Genomic DNA, 11,802 nt, shown 5'->3' on the forward strand with positions numbered 1-11,802 from the left:
AGTGTTAGTAGGGGGGTCATGGTAAGTAATAGTAAGGGAAAACCATGGTAAGTGTTGGAAGGGGACAACCATGGTAAGTGTTCATGTTTACTACAAGTGGGGATATCATGGTTACACTCAATATTATGATATTGCCATAGTGACAATGTCATCAATATTGGCATAACAACTCGAATATTAATATTTCCATGGTGACGCTGATATCTTGATATTGGCATGACAACATAATAATATCCTTCTATCGCTATAGTAGCACACCTCAGTATTGCCATGGTGACATGGCTATTTTTGTGTTACCATGGCAACTCTGGTATCTTATATTATCTTGATAATTACACAACAACATATTTCAATAATTGCAATTATTATATTAATGACTGATTTCATTATTCCAGGAACTGATAAGTGTGGTCGTGACAATGGTGGTTGTAGTCATTTCTGTCTACCACACCCTACTGGCTATACATGTGCCTGCCCTACTGGTGTCAGAATGAAGGCAGATGGAGTGACTTGTTATGATGGTAAGATGTTAACGCAGAAGTGTCAACTCTCAAAACTAGATAAAACCAGAACTGTCAACTCTCAAAACTAGATCAAACCAGTTAGTGTCAACTCTCAAAACTAGATCAAACCAGTTAGTGTCAACTCTCAAAACTAGATCAAACCAGAACTGTCAACTCTCAAAACTAGATCAAACCAGTTAGTGTCAACTCTCAAAACTAGATCAAACCAGAACTGTCAACTCTCAAAACTAGATCAAACCAGTTAGTGTCAGCTCTCAAAACTAGATCAAACCAGAACTGTCAACTTTCAAAACCAGATCAAACCAGAACTGTCAACTCTCAAAACTAGATCAAACCAGTTAGTGTCAACTCTCAAAACTAGATCAAACCAGTTAGTGTCAAGTCTCAAAACCAGATCAAACCAGAATTGTCAACTCTCAAAACCAGATCAAACCAGAACTGTCAACTCTCAAAACTAGATCAAACCAGTTAGTGTCAACTCTAAAAAACTAGATCAAACCAGAATTGTCAACTCTCAAAACCAGATCAAACCAGATCTGTCAATTGTTTCATGGGCAATGCCTGAATACGGTACATAGGATCCTGTCTACTTTTTGCAACCAGAGATAATGCTATTAGCCATAGTGACTGTATACACACTGAATAATTACACAGTTGCATGGGTGTATATTGTTGATAAACAGTTGTTGTTTCAACACCATTCCTAGAGACAAAGCTCATCAAGTGTCTTGTATTGTTTATTTGTTTCAGCACCCCGTTCCTATCTGTTGTTTGCTAGTCGTGACAGTATACGCCGCATCTCTTTGGACACGGAAGATTACACAGACGTGACATTACCTTTACCAGATTTACAGAATGCCATCGCTTTAGACTTTGATGGAGTAGAGAACAAGATATACTACACAGATGTACGCCTAGATGTTCTCAGGTGAGAGAGGGGAGGGAGAGAGAGACTGACAGCCAGTCATAGAGGGGGAGGGAGGGGGCTAGAGAGACACAGACAGACAGACAGACATCGGGTATATAAATCAGAGAAGATATTCATGCTAGTAGATACATATGACATTCATAACATTACAAAACACTTGGTAGTCAATGCGTGTCTTTTATGTTAGGCCTAATAAAAAAAAATTGTGTGGTTCTGATTACGCTCAATTTTATAATAGGTGGGGTAGGTAGATTTTTTATTTTATTTTGTTATATATTTTTTTCATGTGTGAGTGTCTAGTTCAGGTTTTCCATTGTTTTCCAAATGGTCACTGTTACTTATTTCTTCCCATCAGATATACATCCATTACAGATTGGAAGAACAGTTTTATATTGTCTTTTTAAGTTGATGTCAGTTTCCACATCCACTATTTCTTGTGAGATTTCACAGTTTTTTGTGATTTTATTATTTTTTCCTCAAATACATAACAAAAAGTTTAGGTTTGGCAGTGAAAAACTTGGTGGGGTCAGGTAACCGGAACCAAACAATTATATTTTTTAGGCCTTATTTATGTAATTAGTTCATTGTATAGTCATACATGAAAATTTCCAATTACATGACAGATAATTAGCTATCAACTCACAAATCTTTACAATTCTTTGTCTTGTACGATAGTTGAGTATTTTCAACCGACACTGAACTGTTTTTGGTTTACGTCACAGACGTGCAGACCTGAATGGCAGCAACATGGAAACCTTAGTAGGAGATGACTTGACAACAGCTGATGGAATTGCAGTAGACTGGATTGCTAGGAATCTGTATTTTACTGATACAGGTAGAAACAAGATAGAAGTATCCCGACTTGATGGATCATCTAGAAAATCACTTATATCAGTTAATTTGGATGAACCGAGGGCACTTGCATTGTATCCACGAAAAGGGTAAGTGAAAGTGTTATGAAGTAATATAGAACCATTGGGAACTGAACTGGAGGGCGCCCTCTAGCTATGGCCTGTGGGAGTATCAACCCTTTTCTCCTTCGTACCATAAACATACCATAAGCACAGGGGCTTGGAATTGAGTTTGTTTTACTGAGCGCCCTCAACCATTGACCCTTCCTCAGTCCCACTCATGTAATCAGTCTTTTTTCATGGTGAGTGTGGACGAGGAAGGGTCAACAGTTGAGGGCGCTCATCAGTAGAACTAACTCATAAATGATTAATAAGGTAGTCATAGTAAAGCTGGTTTATTAAAACCAGCAAAAGAGGAGATTAAAATTGATTTAGAACAAAATACAACACCAGGAAACAATAAACTAATCTTTGTAAAAAGTAAACAATTCACAAAAAAAACAACAACATTTAAACAAATATGGCCAATTTCAAGCCCCTGGGCAATAAGCTATAGAGTGAATGTTTACACAAAGGTTTGAAGTGTGGCTGAGTAATTTCCACTTGAGTTGTACACTTTGTGAATTAGCTGATAACATAGACCGTCTACCTGTGAATTAGCTGATAACATAGACCGTCTACCTGGTCTATGCTGATAACATAGACCGTCTACCTGGTCTATGCTGATAACATAGACCGTCTACCTGGTCTATGCTGATAACTGCTGTCATGATCAAAGTGCGTGAAAGTGTAGGAGAGAATAGCACAAAGATAATTACAAAAAGACTGAATACCCAAACTGGCTCACATGTTGTCGAGCTCTGTCATTATTGCATAATAGCTGAAACAGCAAATTTCTGTGTTCATACTGTGAATTTGTGTACAAAGAATTTTAGATGGCTTTGTGTTTTCTACTCTCTCACCGTTAACAAGCAGAACTTCTTACAAACAAGGAATGTAAGAATTGAATTGGATTAATAACACTTGTCACAGCATGTTGGAGGTTACATCTCATGCTTTGATGAGAACAGTTTTATGTTCTCTTTATGCATACATATTAAAAAAGGAACAGGAATTTGACTTTCATATGTGACAGTGAGCTATTATGTAAAGTGGCCATAAAAATGTTCTTATCAAATGATGGAATGTTGTCTCTGTACTTCCAACATGCTGTACCAAGTGTTATTAAGCCAATTCATTTGTATACTTTCCCTCTATCTAACAAGTGCAACTTGTCACTGCTTGCCTGTCACTGGTTGTACCACTTGTCACTGGTTGCCTGTCACTGGTTGTATTTCTCCAACCTTTGCATAAGATAATAAACTGTTTGCACTGTTGATAATTTGATGTCTTTCGGTCTCACAGATTCATGTTCTGGTCAGACTGGGGTATGTATCCCAAGATAGAGAGAGCTTGTTTAGATGGTTCCAGTAGAAGAACTTTAGTCAGTACAGACCTAGGTTGGCCCAATGGGTTGACTATTGACTATGGGACCAGACGATTGTACTGGGCTGATGCACAGTTGGATAAAATTGAAACATCCGATCTGAGTGGAAGAAATCGAGTTTTGCTAACAAATGATGTGTCCCATCCATTTGGCCTAACATTGGTAAGTGATCAGGACTATTAAATTTGTGTTGTGTTGCGTTGCGTTGTGTTGTGTTGTGTTGCGTTGCGTTGCGTTGCGTTGTTGTGTTGTGTTGTGTCGCATCGCATCGCATCGCATCACTACACTGTGCTCTACTGTACAATGCATTGCAGTACAGTACAGTACTGCAATGCACTTCACTGCGTGCTATTCCATCACATCCAAATTGTACTGCACCAAGGTTTTGAAGATATAGACACACAGTGCCACACAGAATTGAAACCACCTAGGTTATTGTTTAATATGCATGTGTAATTGCTGATTGTACTGGACTGAAACCCCCTAAGCTACATGTGAAAATAACTGGTAATTATTTGTTGTCGATTACAGCATTCCAATACACTATACTGGACAGACTGGCAGACCAAGGCTATAGAAACAGCCAATAAGAACACTGGTAGAGATAGAGGTAGTATTGATGGACACATGGAAGGACTGATGGACATACATGTAGTGTCTGCTGAGAGGCAACCTCGTAAGAAAATAATTAAATGTGATATTGTCAAATTAAATTACCTTAAAAATAATATTCTGTTCATCGAAAATACTCACCTTTATTATACTACTATTGGGTTACCCTTTTGCTTTTAGCCTAACTTCGCAAAATAAAGTCGTGACCCCTGACCCACCTGTGGCTATCCCATGATGCCCCTTTTCCCGCCAGTACTAAATTTTGCGAGCGAAAGAAGACGTATATTTTCTTCGCTCACGACAAATTAGCCTTTTCAAGCCTTGGTGGATTTTTATAGCTGACTTCTGTGGCACCCAAGTCCCTGGAAACCCAGCTGAGTCCTTTCTTTTATTCTTTTCATTCAATTGTGCTTGTTTTAAGCTTCGCTTTTCTTTGTTTGTTCTGTTTGTATTGAGCGGTCGTCTATTGTATTCCGTTACACGACCGTTTCATTCTTTTTCCGCTTTTGACTATTGTTTGTTTAAAGCGTGTTTTCAAACCATGCTTCCGAACCAAAAGAAGGGGTCTTGTGGACATGTTTTCCACATAGAGGACCTCCACAAATTTTGCCCTTCTTGTCGGAAGTGTTCCCGTACTTCACCATGCAAAACTGTATGCGGTCATTGGGCAGACGATCAGTGGCAGGAATTCGATAAACCTATTGAATCGTCACGTAAACCAAAATCAAAGCAGAGTAAGCGGACCTCCGCTGCTCCGAGCACTGATTTAGATAAATTTTCAGGTAAGTCTTGTGTAAGTGTGGGTTCTCCCACGACAAAACGCCCTTCTGAGGGCGAGGTATTAACCACAACGGGTTCTGAAGTACGGGTTTCTCGTGGACCTATGCAGGACTCGTCCGATAAGGGACGTCCTGATACGGGTATTGTTAGTGGAGAGTGTCCTGCAATTACAGACAGCCCCTCTTCCTACAAAGCTGATTCTCGTTCTCCGTCTCCGACACCTCAATATAGCGGTCGGTTTCGAGAACCTCCCAGGCGAACTGACGTAAACCCTTCGAGCCGTCCACATACCGTTCAAGGGTCGTTCAGTGAACGTCAAACCATGCCGTCGAATAGTCTAGATTCTTCGCGTGGGGTAATACCGGAAGTCAAAAGACGCACTTCCCGTCCTACCGCTAGCGGATCACATGATCAGTCACCTGATCCTAGGTCGATACCATGGCCTCCTACGGGGACGCTACCATATCCATTCAATGCTATGGGCTACCCACAAGGTGAAACTTCCACAGATTTGGATCCAAGACAAAATCCACTTCCTTGGACTGCCTTTGGCCAACCTACAGGGTTTTGGCCTCCACCTAATTATTGGTCACCTTATGGTTACCCCCCCACCATGGATACCCATCAGTCTAGGGGTCCCTGGGGAGGAGGGGATAGAGATAGAGAGAGGTCACGGCCGCCTTATGACCGTTCCCAGTGCCACCGTCGTTCACGCAATCCGCAAACGGAACGTGACATAGGGGTACTTCGATCTCGCAGAGATCGCTCTCGTTCCCCACGCCGCTCGCACAGTCCACCGAGGCGCGGGGATCGTAAATCATCGCTTTCACCGAGACGCTCTTCCAGACCACGCATTCCGGTAACGCGTGAAGAGCGTTCTCCCTCGTCTTCACCGACACGTTTCTGCCGCTTACAGGGCGAACGTTCCGGATCCCTATGGAGACGCGATCCCGATGAAATGTCCTTAACGGCCCCAGAGGATCGCGACCTCCTTGGGGGCGCTGACCATTCGGATGACGATCGGGTTAGACCGCCGCCCTCTGAATCAGAGGGGAGAGCGCCCTCTCCGGAACGCTTTACTGATATTCCATTTAGTCAATGCGTTGAATGGGTTTATCAACAGTTCCCAGATAAATGTACCCGTCCCACTGCAACGAATTCGGTACAGTCTGAGACAAGCTTAGCATTGGAGGGCCAGCTCGAACAGACGGAGTATCAACCTGCTACACTCCCCCTCTCAGCTATGGTCACTTCAGTACAGGGTAAAGTGTCCTCAGAGGTTTGTGGCAAGGGTCCAGGTCAGCCGCCAATGCGAATGAATAGGTACCCTTGGTTCCGCTATCCAGGGAAACCTTATCGTACCCACGCAACCGATCAACGTGTCAACTTTCCAGAGCTGGACACTGATGCTGACGCTGTTGACCAAGATCGTGATGGTTTTAAGAATACTACCATTGATAATAAACACTTATCACGGTTAGGAGAAGGATACGCATTATCCCTTCGGATATTCTCCTCTATCGATTGGTTCCTTGCTACTACGGTGTCAGAGATGAGGTCCGCCCATCCTGACTCACAGAAGATATTTCGTCTGATGCAGGTAGTTAATAAAGCACTTAGCCACGTGACTGAGCAAACGACTAGGTCACGTGCTGCCTTGTTACTCCTTCAGCGAGATGCTTTTCTGCGTCGTAACTCAATTGTGTTGCCAACAGAATTAAAACAGGAAGTTCGCGCAGCACCGATTGATGCACCTTCTCTATTTGCTGGCACTTTGACTTCTATAGCTAACCGTGCCAGCGAAGCAAAGCAGCGGGAGCGTTTGATTTTTGACACTCCTCGTTCGAAACCGCATACAAACTTCAAACAGTCCCCAGTCAGTAGTAAGTCCCCTGTGACAAACATCTCACGAGGTTCACAGAGGGGTCGAGGACGGGGCAGACAGACTTCCCGAGGCCGTGGTAGAGGCAAGCCTCAGTGGTCTGTGACGAACAAAGACAGCAAACCCGGACCACCCTCAGAGAGGGGTGCAAGTGGTTTCGCGCAACATTCCTGACGGTGCTCCCGTCTTCTTTGCCGCCCCTACTACACCCTCTCAATCAAGCGTAGGGCCAGTAGGGGGAAGGCTCCTGTCATTCACCAAAGAGTGGCAGCTGATTACCGACGATTCCTTGGTTCTTTCAATAGTAAGAGAGGGTTATCGCCTAGAGTTCGAACGTCACCCACCACTTACAATGTCTCCCTTTGTCACAGTGCTTCCAGGCAACAAGCAAAAAAGAGAAGCTCTGTTAGAAGCAATTCAAAAAAGGGGTAGTCAGACAGGTGAACGCTACCAATGCAGGTCCAGGGTTTTACAACCACCTGTTTTTGGTGCCAAAAAAATCGGGGGGGTGGCGCCCAATTCTGAACCTAACAGCACTGAACCAATTCATGACCGTGTCTAAGTTCAAGATGGAGACCACGCGATCCATTCTCGCCGCTGTTCAGCCAGGGGAATGGATGGCGTCAATCGATCTAAAGGACGCATATTTTCATGTACCGATTCACGATTCTGGCGCCCATCATTACACCCCCTCTCTTTCAAGGTTCCTATTCGTCCGTCTCTCCGCTTGCACCTGCTTTGGTGGGTGGACGAGAACAATTTGCTAGAAGGGAGGTCCCTAGCGTATCAAAAAAGCGAACCTGTCCCTTTTCACCGATGCTTCGAAAGAGGGATGGGGAGCCCACTGCGACTCCCAGGTGGCCTCAGGTCAGTGGGGGGGGAGTAACAAGTCAGAGACACATCAACTGGTTAGAACTCAAGGCAGTCTTTCTAGCCCTAGTGCAATTCGAGACTCTGGTGTCGGCTCGCCACGTACTGCTCCACTCCGACAATACGACAGTGGTAGCATATGTAAACAAATGGGGGGCACAAAGTCACCAGACCTCTGTTATCTGCTCTGGGACATGATGTTTTGGTGCAAAGAGAGGGACATAACCCTAAGAGCACGACATCTCCCCCAGGAGGTAGCAAATCAGGTCTTCGCTCACTGGGGAACCCCCCTGCTGGATCTCTTTGCAACTTACCACAACGCAAAACTGCCAATGTTCGTAGCTCCAACTCCGGACACAAGGGCATTAGCGATGGATGCGCTGTCAATCTCATGGGAGGGAATATTAGCGTATGCTTACCCTCCAATAGTGATTCTTCCTCTGGTCCTTCGCAAGGTACAGGAGGAGGATGTAGTCCTTATTCTGATAGCACCGCTATGGCCAAATCGGTCTTGGTTCCCTTGGCTTCTGTCTCTTCTAGTAGATTGCCCAATTCGGCTTCCACAGAGGACAGACCTTCTCTCTCAGGGTCGGAGCATTGTTCACCCCAGCCCAGAGAGTTTTCGTCTTCACGCATTCAAACTATCGAGAAATCCCTCGTTCAGAATGGATTTTCTACTGACTCTGCCGCGGTTATCGCAAGACCGCAGCGGGCAAGTACTCTCAGCACTTACAACAGCAAATGGGAACGATTTTGTGATTGGTGTCAGCGAAGGCAGATTGATCCAATCCATATCACTACCAGAGACTTTGCAGACTTCTTGTTAGATCTCTTTAATGTTAAGAAATTTGCTGTAAAAAACTATAATGGTATACCGCGCAGCAATTGCATCTACCATTAAGAGTACAGGAGGCAAAGACTTTGGTCAAGATAAAGTTTTGTCTAGCATGATTAGGCATTTCCATATCAAGCGTCCTCCTAAACCTATTTCGGTCCCTCAGTGGAATCTGGCATTAGTCCTGAGGGTACTGGAGAAAGCTCCCTTTGAACCTATGCAATCAGTTTCATTGAGAGCAATGACACTCAAAACAGTCTTCCTCTTGGCCTTAGCGTCTGGCAGAAGACGCAGTGAGATCCATGCTTTAGATGTGAGCAAGGGGAGAATTACCTGGTCTGAATCACAAGTAATTCTCAGGCCTCACCCATCTTTCTTAGCAAAGAACCAGGTACTGGGGTCTTTTTCTTCCCCCATTACCCTTCTTCCTCTCTCTAATTTGGTAGGTTCTGACAAACAAGAGAGATTACTTTGTCCGGTTCGAGCCATACGTTGGTATTTGCATCGTACAAACTCATTCAGAGGAGAGAGATCACGTCTCTTCATCCCTTATGACTCCGACAACAAGAGCGATTGTTCGGCAGCCATAATTTCTAAGTGGATTATTCAGACAGTCAGATGGGCATACCAGGAAGCATCTGATGATAGTTTAAGGTTATCCCGGGTCACAGCCCATGAAGTTAGAGCCATCTCAACTTCTTGGGCAGTACATGCAGGAATTCCAGTAGCAGAAGTGATCAAAGCTGCTACCTGGCGTTCTCCTAATTCTTTTATAAGCTACTATCTTAGAGATATGGCCCAGGATGCATCTGAATTGCAGTCTCTGGGTCCAGTCTGTGTCAGTCAGCACATTGTATAATTGGGATGTCAGGAACTCCCCCCTCCTAATTGGCTGACAAATTCTAACCCAATAGTAGTATAATAAAGGTGAGTATTTTCGATGAACAGAATTGAAGTTTCTACCGAAACTAATTTCTGTGAAGAGAAAATACTCACCTTTATGTGAATCCCTCCCACCACCCCACAGTTCCTGTTTTGTGTACTTTTCCGTATTTTTGTCTGTTAATATGACAAAATTTAGTACTGGCGGGAAAAGGGGCATCATGGGATAGCCACAGGTGGGTCAGGGGTCACGACTTTATTTTGCGAAGTTAGGCTAAAAGCAAAAGGGTAACCCAATAGTAGTATAATAAAGGTGAGTATTTTCTCTTCACAGAAATTAGTTTCGGTAGAAACTTCAATTTCATGACTTAAACACCAAAATGATAACTATGACAACTTTGAATTGTTTTAACTTTTAAATTTGTGTCTGTTATTCATGGCAGCATTTCCAGACAGTCCTTGTGCAACAAACAACGGAGGTTGTACTCATCTATGCCTTGTCAATCAGGATAGCTTTATTTGTGCTTGTCCAGATGTACCCGATAGCACTCCCTGCTTTACTGGTGAGTAGTGCCTTCCAGTGTTCAATATTAGTATAGTGTATTCATTTGAAGTTAGGTGGACAGCGCCCCCTAGTGTTCAATATTTATTAATAGTATTAGTTTGTCCTATTTTGAATATTGAGATGCAGCCAATCACAGCAAAGGTAGAATGAATGATTGTGATGCTATCACTAGTGTTAGTAGATTCCAGTAACACAGACTCTAATTTGATCCATGTTGATATGTGTATGCATGTATTATGTGAAATTTTTGTAATGTTTCAGTTATCGTTATGCTATTGCTAAATTTAACTATGTTCGTCCTGTCCCTGAGTCACATAGCTATGTTGTACATGGTATGTGTATGTGTCACATATTCAAATACTTTGTTATATCAAGTTGTGTATATACTCCGGTATGTTGCGTGTACATCAAAAGTCATACACATTATGTGCATAAATGTTCACTGTGTACATGCATGGACCCTCCACCATGGTATTGTATGTGTATGTTACTTATATGTATGTATCTAAAAGTATGTTCCGTTTATACTGACATGTATGTTTTATGTTCTGTAAGGGTGTTTATGCTATATATATTAACTTTACGGAAAGGTATATATGTGTGTGCATGTGTGTGTGTGTGTGTCTATCTATCTATCTATCTATGTATCTGTGTATGTATATAAGTATGTATCAATGTATGTTTCTATGTATGTGTATGTATGTATGTATGTATGTATGTATGTATCTATGTATATATGTAAGTATGTATGTATTGCATGTAAATGTATGTTATATGTATGTTATTTTGTTTTGTTGCTCACAGTTCCTACTCCTGAAATACCCACAACAGAAGCAGGCAATGGTAAACCACCAAAATATGAAACTGCTACAGTAAATGGACAGTTACCGAGGAGAACAGTTAACCCAAACAAATTACCAGGCAATGAAAACAATCCAACAGAAATACCACAGTAAGTAATTTTTATTCAATATTTAGAACTAGTTCACTTGTCATATAACATATATAAGAACCGAACATTATTATTATTATTATTATAAAAGATTAGTTAGTATGTTTAAGATTTGAACTCTGAGACAGACTTGAAGATATTTACATATCACATGATGGAAATTTCCATATTTAGATGTACTGTGATAGTGCTTTACATATCACATGGTAGAAACTTCCTTATATGGATACAGTTAAGAAGTGATTTACATATTCAATTCAATTCAATTCAAAAACTTTATTGTCCATTAAATTAAAAACATATAATGGAAAATTTCCTTCTGGCATTTCAGAAATCCCAATACGAATAAAAACGCTATCACAGACAACATACAACCAGACAGACAAATGTACAACAATACTATGTAGGTCTATGGAAATATATACAGTACTAAAATCCAAACACAGTTATTACAAATCAGTGAATCCACAGTTTAAAATAGAAATAGCAGATGGGATAAAAGACTTTTTGTAGCAATTTTTCCTTGCGAGGGGAACTTTGAGTCGCCGACCTGACGGTAAAGTTTGGAACTGGTTATGTAGTGGGTGTTTTTGATCCTTGAAAATTTGAACAGCTTTTCGTTTCAGTGACTGGTG

General features: G+C 42.1%; 1 protein-coding gene across 1 annotated transcript in view; it reads left to right on the top strand.

Annotated features, from left to right (window-relative positions):
- Positions 1 to 11,802, top strand: part of LOC144448338 (low-density lipoprotein receptor-related protein 4-like) — a 92,513-nt gene that overhangs the window by 75,078 nt on the left and 5,633 nt on the right. Inside the window, exons 25-31 of the mRNA XM_078138543.1 lie at positions 396 to 521; positions 1,275 to 1,452; positions 2,175 to 2,393; positions 3,708 to 3,951; positions 4,321 to 4,465; positions 10,094 to 10,213; positions 11,020 to 11,167. Of these exons, the coding sequence (XP_077994669.1) occupies positions 396 to 521; positions 1,275 to 1,452; positions 2,175 to 2,393; positions 3,708 to 3,951; positions 4,321 to 4,465; positions 10,094 to 10,213; positions 11,020 to 11,167 (1,180 nt within the window). The remainder of the gene's footprint in view (positions 1 to 395; positions 522 to 1,274; positions 1,453 to 2,174; positions 2,394 to 3,707; positions 3,952 to 4,320; positions 4,466 to 10,093; positions 10,214 to 11,019; positions 11,168 to 11,802) is intronic.

This window comes from Glandiceps talaboti, chromosome 17 (genome assembly GCF_964340395.1).
Source record: "Glandiceps talaboti chromosome 17, keGlaTala1.1, whole genome shotgun sequence".
Lineage (NCBI taxonomy): Eukaryota > Metazoa > Hemichordata > Enteropneusta > Spengelidae > Glandiceps > Glandiceps talaboti.